A 12,312-nucleotide genomic window follows, 5' to 3' on the forward strand; every position below is an offset into this window, starting at 1 on the left:
ATGATTGAATGGCGGAGTAAACGTGATGGGCCAAATGGCCAATTCTGCTCTTATCATTTATGAACCTATGTGACATATGAGCAATGCTGTGACTGTATATTTTTTGATTTTGCAAAAATAAGTCATTAGGAATTGTAGATATGATGGCAAACATTCACTTTCTACAATGTGGCAGAGGAAAAAGTAGCTCAACCTACAAGAAGCTCTTACAAAACACTCAAGCTACAAGAAACTTTTACAGAGCACATAAAAACATTTCAGAGTAAATATCCTCCATTTCTAGCAGTACATTCTGTATTAAATCACAAATGTAACCAGTAGGTCAGGGCCACATAATGGATATATATTTATGGGTTATTACAATAGATCCTGAACATACCTCTCCCTCCATACAACTTATACGAATCAGTTCATTTAGAATAAGCAAAGCACCATGTACACGATCATCACGATTCAAGCCTTTTTCTTTAGCCAGGGCCTCATCAAATCCCTTCTCAGCCTCCTCAAAGGTTTGCTGGATACAAAACATCAAAACTTGTTTAAAAACCAACGCATCTCCAGATTTTAAACAACGAGCAACATCAATAGAATAAAAGTGAATTTTCCCTTTACGATCAAATAAATAAGTGCTATTTTATTTTAGATCGATGCAAAATCGCGAGATCATTACGATCAAAAACTAAAGTCACCAATTGATGCTGGATTGGTGACACCACACATTCCCAAAAACTGTACCATATGCAATGGAAAACGTCAGCAGCTTAGTAAAGAATTCCAGATGTGACTTTCAATCGCTTAAAGATGATTTCACATGGAGTAGAAAAAAAATACTTTAAAAGAGACAGGCTTCCCTGTCTCCAACTCATAATTAGGATTCAATTTTAGCGTCCTTTTCAGACAACAATTGATAGCTTACTGCAATCATCAAAGTTACTGGTTTGTAAGTTTTTACGACTCACTGAGAAAACATACCAAGCCTTCAACAATTGGTTGTGATGAAGAAAGAGTCTTTCCTCCTTGTACTTGCCTTGTACCACTGGGGCTTTTGCATTTCTTTGGTCTCCCTTTGAGTGGTGAGAATCAGACAAGCCCGTAAGGCAGCAACTGCACCTTCCCTTATGGCCTGTTTGGAATCCCAGACTGCAAAGAATATGTTGTCAAAGAAAGCCTGCACTTGCTGGAAGAAGAAAGTAGGTGCGCTAACTGCCAACTCCCGCAAGATCAGAACCTAAAATTGAAAGAAAACAGAGTTTCTCGGTTACTCTTAAAAAGCTTAACGTGCAGCCTATGCAAAAGATAATAGGTATTGTAAAGGAGTGTTCTCTGACACACTGTAACCTTTACTGGTAGTTTATTATAGCACATGGCACACACGTCCCAGCACTGACTGCATCCAGCCTTCAGACGTACCGGGACCTAAAAAGGGTGGAACAAAGGGAGGAGACTACAGTTGTACTAATAGGATGGGGCGTGGTTAGTGGTGATAAGGTAGCTACAGTATAGGTTGCATGCATAACCATCTACATCCTTCCCCTTACAATTCAAACAAGTTACTACAGTAGCAGGATTATTATACAGTACCTGCAAAGCTAGACATATTCTCCGTAGCGAGCCGGAGGTTTTACAATCCGACCCGAGCGAGTGCGCACAGCACCTTCACCCTCCCCGCCCGAAAGAGTAGGAGGGGGGACAAGAACAGAAACAGGAGGAGAGAAGCTGGGTGGAGAACCCAGCTTGCAGGGGGAACGGAGAGACACAGGAGAGCCAGGCGAAAATGAAGGGGTAGAACGAGTTGAAGTTGGAGAGAGAGAAGATTTTGCAGGGGACAACAGAGCCTGGGGAGCAAGCCCGGGAGGAGCAGGGGGGGCTACCCGAGGCAAAAGGACCGACCGTGGCATGCAGGGAGCAGAGGGTACGTTAGTGGAGGAAGGCTCGACACGCGATGGAGGGGTATACGGAACCGCAGGAGGTGGTTTGGGCTCGTTAACCGCCAACAGGTGCTGGCGGCTGCGTCTGTAGACAGTCCCTTCGAAATCCACGAGGTAGGAACGTGGCGCGGTGTCAAACCCGACGACGGTGGCAAGTCGGGAATAGCCGGTGGACGTCTGCAAACGGACGACCTGTCCCGGCATCAGTGGAGAAAGAGGGCGGCAGGATTTATCATGCGACCGTCGCTGGATCTCGTGTTTTTGGGCAATACGTTTCTGGACATCAGCAGGCTGCAGGACTTTAGGCATCAGGGACTGCTGGGCAATAGGCATCGGAGGGCGGACAACTCGGGACATGAGTCGCTGGGCAGGGGATCCCATGGAAATGTCTCGAGAAATGTTGCGAAGGTTCAGGAGACACTGATAGAAATCCCCGTTCGAGAGGCGGGTTTGTTCAAGCAGGTGCTTAGCGCTCCGGACCGCCCGTTCCGCTAGACCATTGCTTTGAGGGTACTCCGGGCTGCTAGTGAAATGATTAAAGTTCCACTTTGTGGCAAACGCTCGAAACTCAGCGCTGGTGAACTGGCGACCGTTGTCTGTCTGCAGCCGGACAGGGGAACCAAACGTGGCAAAGTGGCGGCGAAGCTTGCTGATCACCATCTCGGAGGTGATGGCAGGGAGGAAGTCCACCTCGAACCAATTCGAGTAAGAGTCTACTAGCACAAGGTATTGCTTACCACGCCAGTCGAAAATGTCGGCAGCCAGAGAAGTCCAGGGCATTTCAGGTGCAGGCTGCTGCAAAAGTGGCTGTCTTTGCTGATGCGGGGCAAGCGAGTGACAGTCCGGACAGGAATCGACTCGGGCTTGGATGTATTTAGCCATGGCCGGCCAGTAGTACTGGTCCTGGGCATGTGAGATGGTGGCATCTGCACCGGGATGTCCCATGTGGGCGGCATCAAAATACAAGCCACGCAGTGATTCCGGGATGACAACCTTGTGCCCTTTGATAATAATACCATCCCGGAGGACTAACTCATCGCGGACCAAAAAATAGGGGTGGACGCTGGCAGGCAACGAATTCCGCTTGGTGGGCCACCCGCGCTTGATGACAGCAGCAAGCTGCTGCAGGTCGGGGTCGTTTGCGGTGTGTTCAACCAGGCATTTCAGCTGGTGAGAAGGGACGAAGTTGACGTTCAGTACCTGTAAGTCCGACTGCTCGAAGGGGTGCTGGTCGCAGGAGGTCCGGGGGGCCCGGGACAGTGCATCAGCCACATGCATCTCGGTGCCCCTCTTATATACGATCTTAAAGTCAAAGCGCTGTAGCTGCAGCATCATCCGCTGTAGTCTGGCAGGAGCGCAGTGTATCGGTTTATTAAGTATTGTCACCAGTGGCTGGTGATCCGTTTCAATGGTGAACCTGGTGCCGAATAAGAAGTCTCTAAACTTCGAACACGCGAAAACCACCGCCAGCAGCTCCTTCTCTATCTGAGCATAGCGTTGCTCTGTGGCCGTCATTGTCCTAGAGGCATAGGAGATAGGCTGCAGCGAGTCGTCAGCGTGGAGTTGCAGGCAGGCAGCACCCAGTCCAAATCGGGAGGCGTCGCAGGTGACCACGATTGGAAGCAGCAGATCAAAAAACCTTAGTGTTGGTGTGCTGACCAGCCTCGTCTTCAGCAGGTCGAACGCCTGCTGGTGGTGTGGAAACCATGCCCAGGCAATGTCCTTCTTTGTGAGTTGTCTCAGGGGTGCGCTCAACTCGCTGAGGTCGGGGATAAACTTCCCCAGGTAGTTCACCATGCCCAGGAAGCGCTGCAGACTGACAGCGTCAGTCGGGGCCGGCAGCTCAGAGATGGCGCTGGTCTTTTGCGGGTCTGGCTTTAACCCTTGGGCTGTGAAGATGTGTCCGACGTATGTGACCTCAGGCACCCGGAACTTGCACTTTGACCGATTGAGCTTCAAATTTATCTGCCGGGCACGGTCCAAAATCCGCCGGAGGTTGTGGTCATGTTCGGCCACGTCCCTCCCATAGACCAGAATGTCATCCACAATAATCGCGCAGGGCAGACCTGCAAAGAGTTGTTCCATAGAACGCTGAAATACCTCGCTGGCAGAGTTGATGCCGAACGGCATCCGTAAAAACTTAAACCTGCCGAAGGGCGTGCTGAACGTGGTCAGATCCGTGGAGCGTTTGTCCAGGGGTATCTGCCAAAACGAGCTCCTTGCATCGAGGACGGAGAACACAGTAGCTTGTCCCACCTGGGCGGCAACATCTTCGACAGTCCTCATGGGGTAGTGGGGCCGTTTAATTGCCATATTTAAGTCCTTGGGGTTAATGCACACCCGTATCTCATTTTTTCCTTTCTTCAACGTGGCGACCATGGTGGAGACCCATACGGTTGGATCGCTGACAGCCTCCAGCACTCCCATGTTGACCATGTCCTTGAGCATATTCTCCACTTTGCCCTTCATGGCAAAAGACACCCTGTGGGGTGGACGGATCACGGGCTCCACAGATGGGTCTGTCGCGATCTTGTACACCACCGGCAGCTTCCCCAGCTTGTCGTCAAACAGGTCTGGGTACTCACATAGTGGATCCATCACAGGTTGCACCTTGTGGACCGTATGGTTAAACGACACCAGCCCAAGATCCTGGCATGCCCGGTAAAGGAGTGTTCTCTGACACACTGTAACCTTTACTGGTAGTTTATTATAGCACATGGCACACACGTCCCAGCACTGACTGCCTCCAGCCTTCAGACGTACCGGGACCTAAAAGGGTGGAACAAAGGGAGGAGACTACAGTTGTACTAATAGGATGGGGCGTGGTTAGTGGTGATAAGGTAGCTACAGTATAGGTTGCATGCATAACCATCTACATCCTTCCCCTTACAATTCAAACAAGTTACTACAGTAGCAGGATTATTATACAGTACCTGCAAAGCTAGACATATTCTCCGTAGCGAGCCGGAGGTTTTACAATCCGACCCGAGCGAGTGCGCACAGCACCTTCACCCTCCCCGCCCGAAAGAGTAGGAGGGGGGACAAGAACAGAAACAGGAGGAGAGAAGCTGGGTGGAGAACCCAGCTTGCAGGGGGAACGGAGAGACACAGGAGAGCCAGGCGAAAATGAAGGGGTAGAACGAGTTGAAGTTGGAGAGAGAGAAGATTTTGCAGGGGACAACAGAGCCTGGGGAGCAAGCCCGGGAGGAGCAGGGGGGGCTACCCGAGGCAAAAGGACCGACCGTGGCATGCAGGGAGCAGAGGGTACGTTAGTGGAGGAAGGCTCGACACGCGATGGAGGGGTATACGGAACCGCAGGAGGTGGTTTGGGCTCGTTAACCGCCAACAGGTGCTGGCGGCTGCGTCTGTAGACAGTCCCTTCGAAATCCACGAGGTAGGAACGTGGCGCGGTGTCAAACCCGACGACGGTGGCAAGTCGGGAATAGCCGGTGGACGTCTGCAAACGGACGACCTGTCCCGGCATCAGTGGAGAAAGAGGGCGGCAGGATTTATCATGCGACCGTCGCTGGATCTCGTGTTTTTGGGCAATACGTTTCTGGACATCAGCAGGCTGCAGGACTTTAGGCATCAGGGACTGCTGGGCAATAGGCATCGGAGGGCGGACAACTCGGGACATGAGTCGCTGGGCAGGGGATCCCATGGAAATGTCTCGAGAAATGTTGCGAAGGTTCAGGAGACACTGATAGAAATCCCCGTTCGAGAGGCGGGTTTGTTCAAGCAGGTGCTTAGCGCTCCGGACCGCCCGTTCCGCTAGACCATTGCTTTGAGGGTACTCCGGGCTGCTAGTGAAATGATTAAAGTTCCACTTTGTGGCAAACGCTCGAAACTCAGCGCTGGTGAACTGGCGACCGTTGTCTGTCTGCAGCCGGACAGGGGAACCAAACGTGGCAAAGTGGCGGCGAAGCTTGCTGATCACCATCTCGGAGGTGATGGCAGGGAGGAAGTCCACCTCGAACCAATTCGAGTAAGAGTCTACTAGCACAAGGTATTGCTTACCACGCCAGTCGAAAATGTCGGCAGCCAGAGAAGTCCAGGGCATTTCAGGTGCAGGCTGCTGCAAAAGTGGCTGTCTTTGCTGATGCGGGGCAAGCGAGTGACAGTCCGGACAGGAATCGACTCGGGCTTGGATGTATTTAGCCATGGCCGGCCAGTAGTACTGGTCCTGGGCATGTGAGATGGTGGCATCTGCACCGGGATGTCCCATGTGGGCGGCATCAAAATACAAGCCACGCAGTGATTCCGGGATGACAACCTTGTGCCCTTTGATAATAATACCATCCCGGAGGACTAACTCATCGCGGACCAAAAAATAGGGGTGGACGCTGGCAGGCAACGAATTCCGCTTGGTGGGCCACCCGCGCTTGATGACAGCAGCAAGCTGCTGCAGGTCGGGGTCGTTTGCGGTGTGTTCAACCAGGCATTTCAGCTGGTGAGAAGGGACGAAGTTGACGTTCAGTACCTGTAAGTCCGACTGCTCGAAGGGGTGCTGGTCGCAGGAGGTCCGGGGGGCCCGGGACAGTGCATCAGCCACATGCATCTCGGTGCCCCTCTTATATACGATCTTAAAGTCAAAGCGCTGTAGCTGCAGCATCATCCGCTGTAGTCTGGCAGGAGCGCAGTGTATCGGTTTATTAAGTATTGTCACCAGTGGCTGGTGATCCGTTTCAATGGTGAACCTGGTGCCGAATAAGAAGTCTCTAAACTTCGAACACGCGAAAACCACCGCCAGCAGCTCCTTCTCTATCTGAGCATAGCGTTGCTCTGTGGCCGTCATTGTCCTAGAGGCATAGGAGATAGGCTGCAGCGAGTCGTCAGCGTGGAGTTGCAGGCAGGCAGCACCCAGTCCAAATCGGGAGGCGTCGCAGGTGACCACGATTGGAAGCAGCAGATCAAAAAACCTTAGTGTTGGTGTGCTGACCAGCCTCGTCTTCAGCAGGTCGAACGCCTGCTGGTGGTGTGGAAACCATGCCCAGGCAATGTCCTTCTTTGTGAGTTGTCTCAGGGGTGCGCTCAACTCGCTGAGGTCGGGGATAAACTTCCCCAGGTAGTTCACCATGCCCAGGAAGCGCTGCAGACTGACAGCGTCAGTCGGGGCCGGCAGCTCAGAGATGGCGCTGGTCTTTTGCGGGTCTGGCTTTAACCCTTGGGCTGTGAAGATGTGTCCGACGTATGTGACCTCAGGCACCCGGAACTTGCACTTTGACCGATTGAGCTTCAAATTTATCTGCCGGGCACGGTCCAAAATCCGCCGGAGGTTGTGGTCATGTTCGGCCACGTCCCTCCCATAGACCAGAATGTCATCCACAATAATCGCGCAGGGCAGACCTGCAAAGAGTTGTTCCATAGAACGCTGAAATACCTCGCTGGCAGAGTTGATGCCGAACGGCATCCGTAAAAACTTAAACCTGCCGAAGGGCGTGCTGAACGTGGTCAGATCCGTGGAGCGTTTGTCCAGGGGTATCTGCCAAAACGAGCTCCTTGCATCGAGGACGGAGAACACAGTAGCTTGTCCCACCTGGGCGGCAACATCTTCGACAGTCCTCATGGGGTAGTGGGGCCGTTTAATTGCCATATTTAAGTCCTTGGGGTTAATGCACACCCGTATCTCATTTTTTCCTTTCTTCAACGTGGCGACCATGGTGGAGACCCATACGGTTGGATCGCTGACAGCCTCCAGCACTCCCATGTTGACCATGTCCTTGAGCATATTCTCCACTTTGCCCTTCATGGCAAAAGACACCCTGTGGGGTGGACGGATCACGGGCTCCACAGATGGGTCTGTCGCGATCTTGTACACCACCGGCAGCTTCCCCAGCTTGTCGTCAAACAGGTCTGGGTACTCACATAGTGGATCCATCACAGGTTGCACCTTGTGGACCGTATGGTTAAACGACACCAGCCCAAGATCCTGGCATGCCCGGTTGCTAAGCAACGTCACACAGTCACTGTCCAGAATGAAGAAAGACAGGTCCTGGGAACCTTCCTGCAGCACGCAGTGGAAGGTCGCCCTCCCCACAGGTGTTAGTTCCTCTCCCCCATAGGCACGCAAAACAGAGCGGTCGGCAATCAGCAGCTCATTATTCCTTATCCGGTGGAACAGCTTTGTTGACATTACGTTCACCTTCGCCCCCGTGTCAAGTTTAGCAGAGAAACACTTATTGTTGACAGTTATGTTCACAGAAGGATCGGGGAGGCGAGATCGGCTGTGGAGGAGAGTGTAAATACTTACATCTCCCGTGGAAAAGCTGGGCTCAGAGTCCATCTCGCTATCAACCTGCAAAAGATTGTCTAGGAGTTGTCTGGGAGCGGAGGGAACTTTCCCACGGGATCGGCAGGCAGCTGCAAAATGGTTTCTTCTCCCGCAGAAATTGCATGTCTTCCCAAGGGCTGGGCACTGTGATTCTGAGGAGTGTACGTAGCTGCAGTTAGGACACTTGTTAGATCTTGGGTCCCGGGGTGTGCGAACGGGCCGCTGTGGAGGGCGAAAGTTCTCCCTCATCCGTCGTTGTCCAGCAACTCCAGTTAAATTTACGGCTCGGTTGTCAGACCCCCTCTGTCCGTGAGGATGGTGGACCACTTCGGCAATGCGGCACGCATGCATTGCTTGAGTCAGGGTTAGGTCAGGCCGTTGCAGCAGGTCGGCACGCAGCTTCTGATCGACCATACCGGTAACGAGAATGTCTCTGACGAGCTGGTCGCGCATGGTTTCGAATCGGCACCGCTGGGCAAGGTGTCGCAGGTCGGCAATGAAGCATTCAACAGGTTCATCCGGCTGTTGCTTGCGTGAGAAGAACCTGGCCCGCTCCAGTATACGGTTGGAGGGCAGGTCGCATAGCTCCGCGAATTTGCGCAAAAGACATACCGGGTCGTCGGCCGATTCAGCTGGCTCGACCGGCTGGTCGTTGTCATCCAGGACCGCTGGTGCATAGACAAAGGCTTGAGCTCTCTTCATTGCGTCGGGACCGGCCAGGTTGAGCAAAAGTGATGCTTTGACCGCGGCTGGGTCGTTCCGGTTCGCAATATTGACGTAGTGAGTGTAGTCCATCACAAAAGTCGACCATCGTTCCGCAATGTCGGCATCGAAGACAAGGGGAGATGGCTTTCGGCATGAGGACGCCATATCGAGGGAAACCCGAAACTGGGCACTAACGGGAACAAAATAAATGAAAACCGGTAAACGGGAAACGCTCGCATCCCACTTCTGACACCATGTAAAGGAGTGTTCTCTGACACACTGTAACCTTTACTGGTAGTTTATTATAGCACATGGCACACACGTCCCAGCACTGACTGCATCCAGCCTTCAGACGTACCGGGACCTAAAAAGGGTGGAACAAAGGGAGGAGACTACAGTTGTACTAATAGGATGGGGCGTGGTTAGTGGTGATAAGGTAGCTACAGTATAGGTTGCATGCATAACCATCTACAGGTATACTTCTGTTTTTTCCAAGAAATATATAGGTGAGAATATTACCTCGGAATAAGATATTTTATTCTTAGACAAATAGTTTCACATTATTTTATTGGGCACTTCATGTAAATAAATCTTGTTTCTTTGTAAATGAAAAATAAAAATCACAAAAAATATATCATGGTACAGGTTAGAAACAGCTTGGGAAATTTTTAACAGTTAGGGTGCAATATTGTAAAATGGAACAAGTTATTTGAAGAAATAAATAATTCTGTAATGACAATCGTCCCGACCTCAGACCTCAGACCTATGTCTCTTTTACCATAGGAAGTATAGACAAAAATATGCCCTTTTCTGCTGCAAGCCCATACTGCATAATTCTACTGTTCATAGAAACATAGAAAATACATGCAGGAGTAGGCCATTCAGCCCTTTGAGCCAGCACCGCCATTGAATATAATCATGGCTGATCATCCAAAATCAGTACCCCGTTCCTGCTTTCTCCCTATATCCCTTGATTCCGTTAACCCGAAGATGTATATCTAAGAGATATATCTAACTCTTATTCCCTTTGAATCATTCAAAATTCCTATGATCGGTATAAAGAAATTTCATCAACAATCATTTTTTTGCATTTATCCACGAGGTGAATTAATCGTGTCATCAAACATAAGTTTCATTCAGGGATAGACAATAGGCAATAGGTGCAGGAGTAGGCCATTTGGCCCATCGAGCCTAGGTGTCACCATATCAACACACGAGAATGATCTATGCAAAATTAGGCCCTCTCAGCTGGTGAGCTGGCTCATCATAACACCGTCATTGTTGATTCTATAGAGGGAGAACAGGAGTGGAATACTGACAAATAAAATCAATTAAGCTTTCTGGAGCCAGAATTTCACCAGACCCTTGGCATGATTTCGGTAATCCGGTAATTTCAGGATTGAACGCTTTCAAGGCCAAACATATATGCAATCTAAACTCAACCACCAAAAATAATGTACATAAACATGGTGTCCAGAAACTGTCAGAGCCGATAAAACAATATCTCAATGTGCAGCACTACCTTCAGGCGAAAAGTAGGAAGTCTGGAGCTAAAAGAAATAAACCTTCAAAAGTTATAATCAATGCTTTAAAAGTGAGGCCAATGGGCATTACCCAACATTAGCATAGAGAAGTTCATGACAAACTCAGCTCACAAAGAGTATAATCTAAATACCAGACACATGTGTATAAACTAGGTTGCCACACGAGGATGATTTTTATTGTCCAAGGGGCCATCTTTTGAGCGAGACATTACATTGAAATTTGCCTGGGTCTAATGGGTTAAATGTTACATGATTGGCTTTGGCTCTTTAAGAAACAGAATTTTCCTTGTGTTATCCAACTTTTCTTGCTCAGTAAAAGTACTGAAAAATGTTTTAATTGTTTGCTTAAAAAAATGGAAATCTGTAATATAAACAGAGTGCCAGAAACATTCAGCAAGTCGGTCAATGGCTGAGAGGGCAAGTAACTGAGATCTATCCGAGATCTGAAATTAACTAAGAACTGTACTAATCTCTAGTTAATTAACCTACCAATACCACGTTTACAATCTCATCCCACAGGGATCTCAGTTGACAGCGTCTCCGACGTACGGAAACTTTGGATCACGGGCAGTTCTCGAAACTCTCATGTGATCTAGTGTGTCTATACATTAAAAAGAATGGATATCCTGTCAGAATTTCAGTGATTCAGATTTTCTGTGATCTGGCACCTGTCATATCCTTAGAGTAGACAGAAAATGCTAGAGTAACTCAGTGGGACAGGCAGCATCTCTGGAGAGAAGGAATGGGTGACGTTTCGGGTCCCTGGAGTGTCAGACTAGAGAATTTCAAGTTATAATTAATTGTATGTGAAGCACTCGGGTATCTCTGTCTGTTTCTATATTAATGCAAGCCCTCTTTTTGGAAACTGGATGTATGTGACTTGTATAAATAAAGAAAACATCTCTTACCCTGACCCAAAGACTAGCATATTAAAACCATGCAAGTCAATTAAAGAGGACAGCTTTGGACAATGATCCTGAATGGAAATAACTTGCTCTGAAATACCCTGGGGTGACACATTTTACAAAACAAGTATCTTTTGGAAAATGTTGGTGACAATGGATAAGTGGGGTATGCTGATTTTGTGATAACTAAGAGAACTATTGTACAAGAATACTATAATTTGCTGTGATAATTAGTAAAATCTTCCTTATTTTTACCCCATTGAATCACATGCTCGTTGCAATTAGAATGCACCAAATGGAGACAACCGGCTTCCTTGAACTGAAGAAAATGTTTAAAAACATGAAAGGGTCAGCTTCCATCCACACCTTCTTGTAGCTAGCTAAATAAATAGAAATAGACCAACTGCCTCTAAACAACAAGTAGTATTGGAATGGGCAAGAATGATTGCAAGTTGCAAAACCAGCTTTTACACAAGAAGCAGATTTACCAATAGGTTCCCTGTTTTGCTTCTGCAATCCCCCACCCACACGGAGACAGTAGGATCACACATTTTTAATACTTCCCCCCTTCTGTAACTTTCACGTCGGTAAAACCAGTTGAAGGCAGCAATTACCGCAGCGTGACGCTTTCCTTCATTGCGATCCGCCCCCAGCCATTCCAGGGCACGTTTGACTTCAAACTCCACGTACTCAGCTGTGAAGGTATCACCAGCCATGGAAAGGCAGCCCATGGCTTTTGAAGCCATTTCCATTACGACTGGGTCACTGGATGGGAATAGGTTCCGCAGGTAATTGGCAAACCGTGTGATTCGGGTGGCACTGCCTCCTTCAACCCCAATCAGACTTACTGCATTTGGATTGAAAAACAATTTCACACATCAGATAACAGGAAACATGACTGATTATCACAGTGAACAAACTAAAAAAGTTGAGAATAAATATTTGTAGCTACAATCAAA

At 49.1% G+C, this 12,312-nt stretch overlaps 1 protein-coding gene across 1 annotated transcript in view; it reads right to left on the reverse strand.

The window, feature by feature from the left end:
* Positions 1-12,312, reverse strand: part of mtor (mechanistic target of rapamycin kinase) — a 234,675-nt gene that overhangs the window by 206,733 nt on the left and 15,630 nt on the right. The window contains exons 4-6 of the mRNA XM_078425527.1: positions 11,968-12,200; positions 1,028-1,228; positions 380-514 (exon numbers count right to left, since the gene is read on the reverse strand). Of these exons, the coding sequence (XP_078281653.1) occupies positions 380-514; positions 1,028-1,228; positions 11,968-12,200 (569 nt within the window). The remainder of the gene's footprint in view (positions 1-379; positions 515-1,027; positions 1,229-11,967; positions 12,201-12,312) is intronic.

Source organism: Rhinoraja longicauda, chromosome 30 (assembly GCF_053455715.1).
Source record: "Rhinoraja longicauda isolate Sanriku21f chromosome 30, sRhiLon1.1, whole genome shotgun sequence".
Classification (NCBI taxonomy): Eukaryota; Metazoa; Chordata; class Chondrichthyes; order Rajiformes; family Arhynchobatidae; genus Rhinoraja; species Rhinoraja longicauda.